The sequence below is a fragment of the Eretmochelys imbricata genome, chromosome 3, assembly GCF_965152235.1.
Source record: "Eretmochelys imbricata isolate rEreImb1 chromosome 3, rEreImb1.hap1, whole genome shotgun sequence".
Lineage (NCBI taxonomy): Eukaryota > Metazoa > Chordata > Testudines > Cheloniidae > Eretmochelys > Eretmochelys imbricata.
This window is the reverse complement of record NC_135574.1, coordinates 190611887-190628030: the sequence shown is the minus strand read 5'-3', so window position 1 is coordinate 190628030 and position 16144 is coordinate 190611887. Positions and strand designations below refer to the sequence as shown.

The window sequence follows — 16144 nt, the reverse complement described above, 5'->3', positions numbered from 1 at the left end:
CAACTGTAATCAGGGGAATGCAAGGGTAGCTTAAAGCAATCTTTGCCCATGCTCCTCCTCTTAACTTGCACCAGGTAAAGCTCAGCTTGAAGAATGTGGGCCTTGAACTTTATATCCTTTGCTATGGCTATGTAGCCATGTGTGCTTTTTTCCCCCCCACTATGTCAAGAAGTATTCTAGACTCAGACAAGGAAGATTTGCGTAAAGAAAAAAATAAGCAGCAACAATTACCAGATGCTGTTTTCAGTAGGAATGTAAAAGATTTACTGGTAAGCATTATGTTTACTGTTAACCGACCTTAACTGTTACCTCCGCCCCCCTGCCATGCCAGGCTGGCCGGAACAGCCGCTGGAACCCCCACTGTGCTAGCCCGGCCGGAGCGACCTCAGTTAATGATATAATTTTAATAATTTAATTTAACCAGTTAACTTTAACCGATATTTACATCTTTAGTTTTCAGTACCGTTTCTTAATTTCGTCCTCTGAATTTTTAGATGTTGATTTAGTCACGTCAGCAACACTATACTACTCTGCCAACAGTTGCATTTTTCTTGGAGGCATCTGCCCATCAGAGCAGATGTACTGCTCCGAGTATTCTGACTTGTCTTGTCCATATATTAAGGCAATATAGCAATACAATTCATTGGGGGGTGGGGGAGGGGGAAAAGAAGAGATAAATAGCAGTCTGGTCTACTTGTATGAACGTAGTGCTTAATCTCAAGGAAATAAGGACCCAAAATACAATATCTTGCTTAGATAGCGATCCATAACAGGAAAGACTCAAAAAAACCTCAGTCGCTACCTACATTTTCTGAAATTCCCTCTCATTTTGCAACTCCTGTTCCTTGATGCATATTTAGTATTTAGACAGTTTAAGTTGGATTGTAAACAATAAGCTACTTTTGTGAAGAGTTAAAGTAGAATATACAATATACAGTGCCAAGACCTTCTGGTGATGTACCGTGTAGGTATTAACACTAGAACATGTATCAATAGCACCCTGATCCTCAGACACACTACTGACTTCTGACAGCATTCCCCGCAACTGGCAGATACTGTGAACCAGGACTTAAATGAGGAACTTTTAGACAGTCTTTGTTTGGCATTACTGTCTCAACTTTCGCTCAAACGTTCACGTTTGTCCTATCTGGCTCTCTCGCTGTTTAAGCAAACCGGTATTTGCAAAAACCGGTTAATTTGCCCAGCTAATGTATTCAGCCACCTCATGTGGCTCCCTCTGCACAGGTCCAAGAGTTGCTGGAACGTGAAGGATGACCCATCACTCACAGATCTTGGGAGACAGGCCAACCTGAAGCAAATACTCACCAGCAACCACACACCACACAACAAAAACACTAACCCAGGAACCTATCCTTGCAACAAAGCCCGTTGCCAACTGTGTCCACATATCTATTCAGGGGACACCATCATAGGGCCTAATCACATCAGCCACACTATCCGAGGCTCGTTCACCTGCGCATCTACCAGTGGGATATATGCCATCATGTGCCAGCAATGCCCCTCTGCCATGTACATTGACCAAACTGGACAGTCTATACATAAAAGAATAAATGGACACAAATCAGACGTCAAGAATTATAACATTCAAAAACCAGTCAGAGAACACTTCAATCTCTTTGGTCACTTGATTACAGACCAAAAAGTGGCAATTCAACAAAAAAAACCGTCAAAAACAGACTCCAGCAAGAGACTGCTGAATTGGAATTAATTTGCAAACTGGATACAATTAACTTAGGCTTGAATAGAGACTGGGAGTGGATGGGTCATTACACAAAGTAAAACTATTTCCCCATGTTTATTTCTCCTCCCCACCCCCCGCACTGTTCCTCAGACGTTCTTGTTAACTGCTGGAAATGGCCCACCTTGATGGTCACTACAAAAGGTTTTCTCCCCTTGCTCTCCTGCTGGTAATAGCTCATCTTAAGTGATCACTCTCCTTACAGTAAAAAGAAAAGGAGTACTTGTGGCACCTTAGAGACTAACCAATTTGAGCATAAGCTTTCGTGAGCTACAGCTCACTTCATCGGATGCATTCCAATGAAGTGAGCTGTAGCTCACGAAAGCTTATGCTCAAATAAATTAGTTAGTCTCTAAGGTGCCACAAGTACTCCTTTTCTTTTTTCTGGAGACAAAACCCTGCTCTGGGTCTTTGGCAGACTGGAGCAAATGAGCCACTTACCTCCCTCTGCTGAAATATAGTAGCCAACCAGCAGGAAGCTAAGTGGCTACAGCAGAGAAGGGACAGTAGCTGCTCAGCACACATCTGGCTCCCACCAGAACTATTCCACAGAACTGCCTTCCTCTGCAACACTCTCCACTCACTGCAGTGAGAGGTAATTCAAACACTTCATTTTAAGAGTCTGTGGCTCAGGGAACACACTTAATTTAGAAGAAAAATGAATATTTAATTCAGTTTCCTTGAAGGGTCACAAGCAGCCTCAGGGACAAACTGGAAACTCCTGTTCTAAAAGTTGGCAAGTCTCTTCTGCTTCACTAATATGAAGTGTTCTTCCTTGAAAGTCCCACCATGTTTACTCAAGTCAATTCATGCTATACACTGCAGGGGCAGAGGGGAGAAGAAGTGGGGTCACTGAGTAGGAACGTGTGTATCCCAAAACCCTAGCTCTGATTTTCATCCTGCAGATATTTTTTTCCACTAAGGCCTAGTCTACATGACAGTTAGGCAGCTTATGTCAACCTAATTAGGTCAGTGTCTATGCTACAGCCTTGCTCCCGATGAGGTAAGTGCCCTACCACACCGACATCATAACTCCACCTTCACGAGAAGCATAGGACTCACGTCCATGTAATTAGGGCAATGCAGTGTCTGCGTTACTTACCTCAGCTGTTGGCTGTCTGTCAATTTCATGGCAGGAGCCCTGGGAGGCTAGACCCTGCTCCTGGCTGGGAGCTGGGGCAAAAAGCCCTGGGCTACCAGGCCCTGCTCCCCTTCCCTACCAAGAAATTGACAAGGCTGCTCTGCTCCCAGTGGGGAGCTGAAAAACCTTGAGCAGCTTCTCCCCCCTCTCGCTCCTGATGGGAAACAGGGATAGGGCAGCCCGCTGGGACCCTGTGGGGCAAGCTTCCAGCAGGCCTCTGAGCTCCCCACACTGCCTCTCTTAGGTCAGTGGAAGCACTCCTGGTGAGGACATGCAACACTGACTCAAGGAGGGTAGTGTGGACATGCACCACAGCAGTAATCACCGAGGTGGCTGTCAATCAACCTAAAATAGCTCAATTTACATTTCTAGTGTAGACATACCCTAAAATAGAAGTTTAGTGTAATGCAATCTGGGGAAAAGGCATGGCCCACATGAGAGCCTGACTAACTTTGTAGTAGTTTAAAGACTTGTCTAGGTGAACATTTAGTTTGTGGCAAGCTGGGGTGTGAATCTAGCCCACACTAGGGCTATCTGTTCAAGTACTCTGCTGACATACATTAACAGTGTTAACACACTTTGATCTGGTCCTCTTTGAAACAAGACTATTAATTTGTATCAGCAGGGGGCACACAAACAATGAGACTGCAGCAAACTAGTGTGTGAATCCAGCCCACCCCAGCTTGCCACAAACTAGATGTTTGTTGAGACGAGCTCTTAGGGTATGCCTACACAGCAGTTAGACACCTGTGGCTGGCCTGTGCTAGCTGACTCGGGCTTAGGCTGTGGAGCAGTTTCATTGTTGTGTAAACTTCAGGGCATGGACAGGAGCCTGAGCCCTAGGACCCTGCAGGATGGGAGAGTCTTAGTACTCGGGCGCAAGCCTGGAAGTCTACACAGCAATGTAACAGCCTCTCAGCCTGAGTCTGCTGACTTAGGCCAGCTGTGGGTTTTTCTTTGCAGTGTAGACATCCCTTAAGGCTGGTCTGAAATGCAGCATGCATCAAAGTGCTACACTGCAACTCCCCCATGTGGACACTGCTGGCATGAACTAAAAGGCACCTAGCTTGGGTTAGGACTATGTTAACGTGAGCTAGGTGCCTTTTAGTTCTTGCCAGCAGTGTCCACATGGGGGAGTTGCAGTGTAGCACTTTGGTGCATGCTGCAATTCACACCCCATAATCTGAACTGCAGAGCTGTGTACACAAGCCCTTAGACTTTGGAGTACTAATGAATAACCTTTCAAAACAGTTTGTTGTGCCAGTGAGACCAGAACCAGTGATATATCATTCAAATTCCAAAGCAAAAAACCAATCATCTGCATTTTAACAAGACACTAAACTTTAATTCTTACCTCAATACCATCAAATTCAAACTTGATAACTGGTACATACGCATCTTCTATCGCCTGTAAAGCAGGAAGGGAAAATGCCTAATAGTTTTTGCATTTTTAAAAAGCAAGTCTTGTGTTTCACCTCCTGACCTTTTGTTCCCCCCACCCCCCAGGGCGTAAGGCCAGAAAAAGTATTTCAGCAATATTTAAAAATACTAACACAAATCAGTTAACTAGACCACTTTGCATATATGCAATACAATACTTAGTTAAGTCTTCCCATTTCTCTTGGGAAGGTGGAAAGTCCACTTTTTTTAAAAAAGGGTGTTTACATTTGTCTACTGTAATCAGTAAGATTGCAGCTGACAGCAGTTAATGCTCAGCTACCTTTAAAGTTGAGAAAAGCTTTGTTTAAAATGCGACTCCTCTAAAATTTAGATGATTACTTGGATTGCCTTGAAATTTGGAGTACATGGAGAACATAAGAATGGCCACACTAGGTCAATGGTCCATCTAGCCCAGTATCCAGTCTTCTAACATTGCCAAATGACCAAAAGGTAATGAACAGAACTGGGAAACTTCAAGTGATCTATCCAGTCATCCAGTCCCAGCTTCTGGCAGTTGGAGGGATACCCAGAGCATGGAGTTGCATTTCTGACCATCTTGTGTAATAGCCATTGATATCCTCCATGATATTATCTAAAATTTATTTAAAATTTTTAACAGTTCTACTTTTGGCCTTCATGACATCCTATGGCAATGTGTTCCACAGGTTAATTGTAAGTTGTATGAAACGCACTTCCTTCTGTTTTAAACCTGCTGTCTCTTTAGAACATCGGCTTGCCCCTGTATTATGTGAAGGGGTCAACAACACTTCCTTATTCCCTTTCTTCACACCATTCATGATTTTATAGACCTCCCTCATATCCCTCTTAGTCATCTCTTTTCTAAGATGACCAGTCCCAGTCTTTTTAATCTCTCCTCATATAGAAACTGTTCCATACCCCTAATAATTTTTGTTGCCCTTCTTTGTACTGTTTCCAATTCTAATATATCTTTTGGGAGATGGGGCAATAAGAACTGCATGCAGCATTCAAGGTGTGGGCATACCATGGATTTATATAGTAGCATAATGATATTTTATCATCTCTTCCCTAATGGTTCCTAACTTTATTTTGATGGCCATTGCACATTGAATGGATGTTTTCAGAGAGCTATCTACGATGACTCCAAAATCTCTTTCTACAGCTAATTTAGACACCACCTTTATATAGATTAGTTGGGTTGTTTTTTTAAAAAATGTGCATTTTGTTGCACTTAATATTGCATTTCATCTGCCATTTTCTTACTCAGTCAAGTGAGATCCCTTTGTAACTCTTCTCAGTCAGCTTTTGATTTAACTATCTTGAATAATTCTGTATCTGCAAATTTTGCCACCTCACAAGTCCCAGTACAGGTCTTTGGGGGAACCCCACTATTTGCCTGTCTCCGTTACTGAAACTATTTATTCCTACTCTTTGTTTCTTATCTTTTAACCAGTTACTGATCCATCAGTAGACCTTCCCTCTTATCCCATGATGGCTTAGTTTGCTTAAGAGCCTTTGGTGAGGGACCTCAAAGGCTTTCTGAAAGTCCAAGTACACTATCATCCACTGGTTCACCCTCATCCACATGTTTGTTGACACCCTCAGAGAATTCTAATAGATTGGTAAGACATGATTTCCCTTTACAAAAGCCGTGTTGAGTCTGTAGGGATATGTTTGTAGAAGAGTATAATTTAGAGATGCTCCCTCATAAGGGGTATTATGAGCACAAGAATTTGGGAGATGTGCCCTGGAGACAGGCATTGGGAACACCAAACTGGCTGTGTGCAGCAGCTCACTACAGAAGCTCTCCAGTTTGTTTTATTAAAGTTTTATTCCTTTCTCATTGAACGGTTTGTTATTTAATGAACCCCAAGATCGTTACAGAGTCTTCCCCAATATATCACATTTATCTAGGTTTCTGATACTTCTGTTCTTTATTATGGGTTCCACCAATTTGCTAGGTACTGAAATTAGGATTAGCTCGGGAGGGGGGGGGCACTGGGCAGAGTTACTGAACCAAGTTTAGGGTCATTTTCTTAAGATACAGCTTCCCCCCCACAAAAAAAAGCTTTTCTTAAGGTTGACAGAGTTAGTCAACTTTTTTGCACAGGGAATCAAGCCATGGCTCTGATCATGTGCAAAATGGTCTCAGCTGCTTGACATTTACTCCAGCTAGTACAAGGCACCCACTAACCCTTTGGGGGGGGAAGCAAAACTGAATAGTATTTCCCAGGAAGCTTAGCTCTCTAGAGATGCACATGCCAACTGTTTACACTATGTATGTGCAGAAAGTAGGGTGACCAGATGTTCTGATTTTATAGGGACAGTCCTGATTTTTGGGTCTCTCTCTTATATTGGCTCCTATTTCCCCCCACCCCCTCCCAATTTTTCAATACTTGCAGTCTCATCACCCTAGTAGAAAGAGAACCCAAAAGGCGTGTTAGCCAGCCACAAGGCACAGGACCTGAGCAGCTCAAAGGAACATATTACTACCACTGAACCTGAGCAACACCCAGCACAGTAACTTCTAATCTTGCCATTAGCCAAAAATATAAGTAAAACAGGACAAAAATGTAAGCATGTTTCTAAAAATCTGCCTCTGTCAAAGGATTTTTTTTTATTTTGGAAACATGTATTCTGAGTGCACTCAAACTATCTTTGAAAAGAAAAATATTACACAAGGAAATATTTCCTGGGAGGGGAGGAAGATACATGGGGATGGGTGGCAAGGGAGAAGGGTTGAGGACTCTGGATGAGGAGCAGGTATAAAGGGCAAGGTGAGGGATGACATGGAGGTGGTTGGCGAGACTACAGGAAGGAATTAAGAGTGGGGTGCTTGTCAGTCCCATATTCTCCTTTCCCTTATGCGTGCCAGGATCTAGGAGACACCTGCCCCATTCACCTGAAATGAATGGAGCAGTTCACACATCTGAGCGTTTGATTCAGGCTATATTATATGTTGCAGGTGATAGCGGCAGGAGAAAGACACACCAGCTTTCTCTCACATGCTTCAGTTTACTGTAACCATTATGGAATTAACAAAACAACCTATCAGTTACCCAGTTAGTTCAAGTGGGCAAAAGTCTGTGTGGCAGGTTTAAAAGTTCCAGTCCTGCTGATGACCCTGTGGACATTAGTATAATGCAATATGAGGGAGTTTGTTTTTTCAGTTTGCCTTTTTTTTAAATTATTAATTATGGGAAGTTATAAAAAAACTATATTGAAACCTTAATGCTCTTTTAAAATCAAACATTCAGAATTTAGGAAATGCCAAAATTAAGGTTGCCTGTTCAACCTTAATTTGACCCCCCTGTGTGCCTGCATGATACAGTTTTAATTAGTTTTTTCTGCAGGACCCTTGCCTCATTCAGTGCACAAGATAGACATGCTCTGAGGATGAATTGGGGATGTACATTAAAGGAGGCTGTTCCTATAGGACCCCTGCCTCATGTTGCAGAAGCTGGAAGGCACGTAGTGAATGAGGCAGGGGACTGTAGGAAAAGGAAGGACGGTTTCCTGGTTAAAGCAGCTGAACGCTGTTCTGGATAACTGGATTCTATCCCTGCCTCTGCTGCACAGTTCCTATGTAAGCTAGGCAAGTTACTTGTAACCAAAAATTTCACTAAATGTGTGTGTTCCTCATTGTCTGGATGCCCAACTTTAGACCTTGGTGCCTGATTTTGCAGAAATGCTGAGCATTCAACTGCAAGTGAAATCAATGGGAGCTGTGATTTAAACATGTTAAGTGCAGTATAATGCAAACCACGTAGGACATGCTTTTTCTCAGGGTCTCTCAAATTGGGCACTCAAAATTAGTGGAAATTTGTAGAAAGAACATACTATGTGATCATCTAGTTAACCACTATTATAATGCATATACACAAATGGGTTGATTAAAGTTGCACAGGCAACTTTAGGTAGGAAATATCAGAATACTTGACTTTGCAACCTTAGTGTTTTAACAGCATTGTGTGTACAATACTATTTGAAGACTACTGTCAGCAACTGTAATTTTGTGAAATTGGTCAATTTAAGCGTTCCAGTTGACAGTGTCCTTTTCACATGGACAAGTTTACTACTCTGAATACAAGTAGAAAACTTACTCTTAAATTCCTGATTCCATCTTGAACCTTTAGCTTTTCAAAGAATGACTGAAAGAAATCTGATCTTTCCACATGTCTAGGAGCAACACAAAGAGCATCTATGTCAGCACCTGCAAAAATATCCCATATATCTTCAGTTAATCAAGCAGTTAGTCTGAAACAGTGTATGACTAGACACTATTAAAAACAACATACCTTTGGTGTGTACTCCAAGCCTATAGGAGCCAAATGTGAATATTTTTCCACCAACAGTTGCTACAACTGAAGGTGGGAGGTTCTATAAAGAGAGCAGAAATACGAGTTTAAAATACAGCTCTTGGTTCCCAGCGTCTGAAGCCCTACAAGCTATGCTAGCACTTTGAGAGAGCTTAAGTTGGCTTGTTTTGGCAATTAGTAAGATTTCAACACATAAAGGGCAGTTACTACATGTGAAATAATTTAAGATCTCAGTAATTTCTAGATAAAAATAAAAATAGCTATACGTGGGGACATTAGCTTAGCCTTCCTTAATGAACAGCAACATACTGATGGCTCAGGTACAAAAGGTGGTCACTGGAGTAAGAACTTTTTTTTACCCATTTCCTACCAATGTTTTCTAGCCAACTGAAGTAACAGCAATATGACATCATGGTGGCAGTCATTTCCTGAAGGATTTACAAAAACACAATGGACGCATTTATTACTATAGAAGTAACATCTCCAGTGTAGATAAGAGATACTTCCATTTATGTGAATCTGAAGAGCCACATAATAAATTAAAGACAGCCAGTGTAGGATATAAACTGGATCATAACGGATATATTCTGAGAACTACAAGTAGTTATTTCACTGCCAGACTGAGATACTTTTAAAACTTTAGTCAGGGCTAGAATGTCACTCTCTGCTCTATAGGGAGGCTCAGCAGGATTACATTTTAATTAATAACTGTCAGTAAATGACAATTTTGGTTGATGCTGAAATTGATGAAAAGCTATCAATCCTAACAGTGGGCGTGCCCGCTGGGATCAGGTGTCACTGGTCTTGCAGCCATGCAGGGAGCCCTCTGAAGCCTTGCGGTTACTGGAGCAAGTGGGTCTGCAACAGCAGTGCTGCAGAGGGCTCCCTGCACTGCCTCAGGCCTGGTGGCACCTGATCCTTGCGGGCACAAGGAGCGAGGGGAGGGAGGGAGGGAGGCAGGCCGGCTGTGGTTTTGGCAGGGCAGACCAGAAACCCCTGGTCAGGGCTGCAAGGAGGAAGCAGTGGTAGTGGCCGCCTTGCTGCTTAACACTTCCTGCCCAGAGACAACTTCCACACTGCTGGCTGGGGACTGAGTGGGGCCAGTCACACTTAATCTCCACAGGAACAAGATGAAGAAAGGCTGCGGTCCTGGCCTGGCTGAGCAGAGCCCCCTGACCAGGACTGGGAGGAAGAGGAGCCATCCCAGGGCAGGAGATATTTAGCAGCAGGGTGGCCTCCTCCTTGGCTAGGGAGGACTCCTCCTCACAGCCTTGGCCAGGGTTTCTCTGCTCTGACTCACCAGGATCCCAGCCTTCCAGGGGTCCAGTGTCACCAGCTCTGTGGCCATGCAGGGAGCCCTATTCAGCTGCGCTGCCACAGCCCTGCTCACCTACTCACCCGCCAGGAGCGTGGGAGCTGTCCCGAGATGGGAACGGTTGAGCAGCAGGGTGGCCTCGCCCACTGCTGGGGCTCTTCCTCCTCTTTACAGTCCTGGCAGGGGGCCTCTGCTCTTCCGGGCCAGGATGGCTGCACCCATCCCCACATCTTGTGCCCCGGTGGCTATGGGCCTTTGGCCACACCAGGAGCCCCCTGCAGCCCTGCTGTCAGAACTACCCGAACCCTCACCCAACCCCCGTAATTGTAAAAATAAAAATAGTTAATAGAAAAAGATCTTTAAAATATTGATAACATCATGGAAGTTAGATAATAAAAAAAAATTCATTTTGCCAGGCCCTATACTCATTAGATAAAGTTATCTGGTTCTAATTTGTATTGATAAACACAGATGATTTAGTTATGGCCAATTTACAAATTCACTTAATTGCCAGAAAAAGGCTTAAGGATCTAGGTAGGGTGACCAGATAGCAAGTGTGAAAAATCAGGACGGGGGTGGGGTGGGGGGTAATAGGAGCCTATATAAGAAAAAGCCCCGAATATCGGGACTGTCCCTATAAAATCGGGACATCTGGTCACCCTAGAATCTAGGTAGTTAAAATCTTCCAAGCCTTAACTTGAGTGACAATTACTACAAGCCTATTGCCCAATATGTAGATGGAAAAAGTTTATTATTCCTTTGCAGAAAGTCAGAGGACAGACTCCAGAATACAAGATTGAGAATTATCACTATGAACGCAAGAAAATAAGTTGAATAGTAGAAATAACGTACTTGTTTTCTTTTAAATTGTTTCTTAAATTGCAAATTTAAAAATGTTTACCTTACTCTCACTGAGTTCCGAAATCCATTCTTTGACTAATTTATTCAATTTACCAAGAACAATCAGCCTGTAATGAGAATCATCATTAGACTTAGTTTTTAAAATAGATTCAAGCAATGTGTTTCAATTATATTAAAAAGTTATACCTGTGATTTAGTTCTTTTTCATCTTCAAATACTCCAAATGGCTTCATGGCTTCAATTAATTTCTGAGTGTAAATATAATCTATTTCCTTAGGAGGAGTCAAGCTAATTGGAGATGTTATTCCATAGTGCTTCTGAGGCTGATTCTCCAGCATAGAATTTCTGTTGAAGGAAACAGTAATGTTAAATATAACCAATGCCAGAAATGGTACTCTTACTGTAGTCCATGGTTATACCACTTTAGCCTACACTTTCAAAGCCAACCTCTGCTTTTTCACCCACAGTGGCAAGAAGGTGCAAAGTCAGAAGCCAGACTTAATCCTGAGTAAAGAGAAAGTAATGATTATCCATGAGCTTATCCAAATGCAAGAGGTCAAATTAATGGCACTGCAATGATAATGAAAGCATTATATTTTAGTAACCAATATAGATTTAGGAGGAAAAGAAATTTACTGCTGCCATACTCAAGACCTTAATTCAAGCCATTTACATATAGAGTCAGGTGAAACGTTGCATTTAACATGTGCCAGACTGACTTGAGTTTTCAGTGGCTTTAACAGCAGGGAGCCTTGTCTATGTTAGATTTGTCAGTGATATCACACCTTTATATCCTAGTCTAGACAAAGCCTAAGTGATATTTAAAATAGATTTCAGAGTAGCAGCTGTGTTAGTCTGTATTTGCAAAAAGAAAAGGAGTACTTGTGGCACCTTAGAGACTAACCAATTTATCTGAGCATAAGCTTTCGTGAGCTACAGCTCACTTTTCATTCAGTGGAAAATACAGTGCATCCAATAAAGTGAGCTGTAGCTCACGAAAGCTTATGCTCAAATAAATTGGTTAGTCTCTAAGGTGCCACAAGTACTCCTTTTATTTAAAATAGAGTTTGCCATCAATTTTTTAAAATTACCTTTTTTCCTAACCTAGACAAGGCTGAACTCAGCAGAAGATGAATAAAAAAAATGAATGGATGGGACCCCATAGCCATCACTGAGAACAGACCTTGCTGAGTGTGACACAGGCCCAATGAGGTTTCCCACACTTCCTTAGCAGTAATGTATGGACTGGGCAGCATTCCCTCTAATTTTTTAGGTCCAAATATGGAATGAATATTATGTGCACCAATATGGAGGTGATGTGCATCTCCTGGAAGCAGGTGCCAGGTCCCTGAAGCTCCGTGGTGCATGGGCAGCCAGGGAGGATCCACGCACTGCCCCCACCCAAGGGCCAGCTCTGCAGCTCCCATTGCTCAGGAACCGCAACCAAGGGGAGCTGTGGGGCCGGTGCCTACAGGCACAAGGGCAGCATGCAGAGCCTCCCATGTGCCTAGGGGCCGCAGGGACCTGGAGTCAGCTTCCTGGGAGCTGCGGTAAACGCTGCAAGGACCCTGCGTCCCTAACCCCCTCCTGCACCCCAACCCACTGCCCCAGCCTGGAGTCCTCTCCTGCATGCAAACTCCCTCCCAGAGCCTGCAACCTGGACCCCCCAACCCTCTGCCCCAGCCCTGAGCCCCAAACCCCTCATCCCCAGCCCCACCCTAGAGCCCACACCCGCCCCCAGACCTCAACCCCCTGCCCCAGACCAGAGCCCTCTCCCACACCTTGAACCCCTCATTTCTGGCCCCACCCAGAGCCCTCACCCCCAGCCCAGAGCCCATACCACCCTCCTGCACCCCAACTCCCTGACCCAGGCCAGAGCCCTCTCCCCAACCCTCTCATCCCCAGCCCCACCCAAGCCCACACCCCCAGTCAGAGCCCTCTCCCCCCACCCAGACCCCAATCCCCTGCCCTAGCCTGGTGAAAGTGAGTGAGGGTGGGGGAGAACGAGCGGGGGTCCAGGCCTCAGGGAAGGGGCAGGGACGGGGTGTTTGTTTTGTGCGACTAGAAAGTTGGCACCCCTACTCAACTTGTGGGGAACAGGAAGTGCATGGTGGGGGGGAACTTAGTTGTCCAGAACTCCCCACACAGATCCTGTCCCTAGCTCCCTTCAGTCTTTGGGAGGAAGTTCCCCCAGACTCTGGCCTGGCCTGCTGCCCCCTCCCAGTCCTTGGGGGATAATCACTGACCCAGTTCCACTCGTTCACTGGTGGGGAGACTCCCTCACACAGACCATTGCCCTCTGCCCCCACTCACTGGGGATTAATTTGAAACTGGTGACTGTCTTGTACCTGGAGGATTTTGCTTTAGAGAGGACATGACCTAGGTCTACTTGGCAGCAATACATACCAGCATGTCAGGTGTGGGATTCCCCGGTTTGGGGAAAGGGTCCTAGCCACATGCTTCTGCACAAACACCAACCCTCCTCCTAGCAGTCAGAGTTAACCCCTGTGAAAAGTACCACAAAACAGTAGAACACCACTTATCTAACCCAGGCAAAGTCAGGAGTAAATCCAGGGTAGAATTTCTAGCAGACATTACAGCTCCAGAATAACATACACACCACAGCCCTGACCTCTAACCTAGCAAAACACACTCAGACTTTCTGCCCCACAGCGATGCAATCCTGCCCCCCCCCCCCAGGTCAGTCCAACCTGTCCACACACTCCGACATTGGTCTGCGCTGAGAGCTCAAAATGGTGGGTGGGACCCATGTGGGCACAATCACCCATACAGCAGCTGGCTCTCCTTCAAGCAGCTCTTAGTTCTGACTTCGCACAACCCTGGGCTTCAGCATCTTTCTGTGCTGCTTAATTCCATCTGGGGCAGCTCCAGCTTCTTTTGTTCCCCCTCCAAACTCTGCTCATTGGCTCAAACCCTCCCAGGTGGTCTGTTAACCACTTGTGTCCTTGTTTTGGAGTGCATTGCCCCCAGTCAATCATGTTTCATTGTCCTGTACAGGGAGGTGGGGGAGGAGAAGGCGGGGGGGGGGGAGAACAAGGGGATGGAGTTCTACCGCCCTCACAGGGCACAGGCATCCCTCCCAAGAGCTGAATCACCTAAGCGTAAAGCGATGTCTGTGGAGAGCTTGCATCATAGCCCTGACAGGCATGAGCTGCCCTACTCATCTTAGTGCTAAAACAGATGCCTGTGATACTTTGAATGTTAACTATTTCAATGCCCAACAAAGCATGAAAGCAAGAAGTGGATCATATTGAAGCTCTAAGCAATCACTGAAACTCTTTTCAGTGCCATCAGCTTGGGAGAGAATATTTCTCCATTGCAGAGTTAACTTGTGCATTTACTCAGGTGTTGCTCCAACCTGTTCACACACAAATCCCTGTCACTCTAGGTTGGGGTGCTTTAAACACAGGTTAACAGACAGCAGATGATGAGTAAAACAAATGGGCTGAAGGGACCCCATAGCCATCACTGGGGAAAGACATAGTTGAGTGCAAGACAAAGAGCATTCCCACACATGCTTATCAGGAACATGTGGACTGGGCTCAATCAGTCAATAGGAAGGTGAGACACTGGCCTCAAGCAGATACCCCCTCCCCCCATCTCCCAAAAATGGGGAGGAAGGGATGTGAAGCAGCATGATTGGATGGAGGGGAGCGAAACAAGCAGGCATTAAAGAAGGGTCATATATGGTTTTCCACAGCAGAGCTCCTCTGGGGCCTCACTTCGCCCTGTCTAAAGCTTCGTAAATGTGACCATGACCCTGGACTGGAGGTCCCAGAAAGAGTGGCTGGGTCCAGGAACAACCCCGCCAGACAGCCTGGAGAAAAAGCAGAGGCTTGGGGAAAGCAGCCAACTCCAAAGACCTCCCCCAAACAGCCAGGAGAGGAGGGCCCTGGAGGCCACCTCCAGAGCTACCCTGAAGCTACAATAAAGCAGTCCCCAGCCCTGCCCCAGAGCTGCCTAGCAGATCCTCACCCTCACATCTCCTACATGTTTTTTGCAGCAAGCTCCATGAGTGCAAAATGGACCAACACTCCATTCCAAAAACAACCCAGCCCCACTGCCCTACCTTTATGTTGCAGATGGTGCCGCACTGTACCATATAATGAAACTTCCACTGGTCACAGCCATCCCAACAGCCCCTGCAGGAAGAGGCCATCACCCTCAAGCCTCTGGGGAGTGTAAACAGTCCCTGGTAGGAAGTGCACATGCAGGGAGATTGAGTGGTTATCCAGGACACCACACATGGATTGTGACCTGGGTCCCCACTTCACTCATGACTCCTCACAAAAACCTTGACTTGCCCCCACCCCCCATTTGGGGTGGGAAGACTCCCTCACACAGACCCTGACCTCAGCCGTCCTCAATCATTGGCAAAGGGAAGCAAAGACTTTCTCACACAGATGCTGCCCTGGGACCCCTCACTCATTATGGGAGGAGGGGGAGGAAGGACTCCCTCACACAGAACCTGCCCCAGGTCCCCACCTCCACTCACTGGAAATTAATTTCAAATTGATGACGGTCCTTTGTAACTAGAGGATGCTGCTTTATGGAGCAGAGCACAAGCTGGGGCTCTCCTTGGCAGGAACACATACCAGCACCTCTCCCAAGAGTTGAGCGAAGAGCAAAGCCATGTCTGTGGAGAGTTTGTAGCCATAGCTCTGATAGGTGTGAGCTGCCCTAATCATCTCAGTGAGTGCCAGTGATGGGGCTTTAAGTATTAACTATTTCACTGCTCATCAAAGCACATAAAGAAGCAGATCAGGCCTAGTCTAGACCTAAAATTTAGGTTGATCTAGCTGCATCACTCAGGGCTGTGAAAAAAATCTCACAGGGAAACTAGCCTCAGGTGGTCCCCTCTCCCAAGAAAGGGGAGAGAGAAAGGGGATGTAAAGCAGTATGGAGTATAGAGAGAAATGGAGACAACTAGACATTAGGGAAGAGCCTGACCATATGGTTTGCTATAGCAGAGCTCCTCTAGGGGCTAAGTTCACACCTCCTGAAGTCCACCATCAAAACCTCAGACAGCAGGGCCCAAGGAAAACAAACAGGTCTGGGGAAACCTCCACACCTGCAACAGCCAGAGTAAAAAGAAGGACCCCAGGGAAAGTAGCCAAGTCCAAGGACACCTGACATAGCCAGAGAAGGGGGCCAGGGACCACCCCCAGAACTTCACTGCAGCTACAATAAAGTAGCCCACCCAGGGCTGTCCAGCCAATCCTCACCCACACATCTCCTTCATAACCTCCACTTGCAAGCACCACACAAGTGAAACCAACCAACACTCTGCTTCAAAAGCAAGCTGCTAC

At 45.5% G+C, this 16144-nt stretch overlaps 1 protein-coding gene across 1 annotated transcript in view; it reads right to left on the bottom strand.

Moving 5' to 3' along the window:
- Window positions 1–15428, bottom strand: part of PAPOLG (poly(A) polymerase gamma) — a 62484-nt gene extending 47056 nt beyond the window's left edge. The window contains exons 1-6 of the mRNA XM_077812026.1: window positions 15331–15428; window positions 11001–11159; window positions 10855–10921; window positions 8618–8699; window positions 8423–8532; window positions 4255–4308 (exon numbers count right to left, since the gene is read on the bottom strand). Of these exons, the coding sequence (XP_077668152.1) occupies window positions 4255–4308; window positions 8423–8532; window positions 8618–8699; window positions 10855–10921; window positions 11001–11159; window positions 15331–15428 (570 nt within the window). The remainder of the gene's footprint in view (window positions 1–4254; window positions 4309–8422; window positions 8533–8617; window positions 8700–10854; window positions 10922–11000; window positions 11160–15330) is intronic.
- Window positions 15429–16144: the final 716 nt, after the last annotated feature.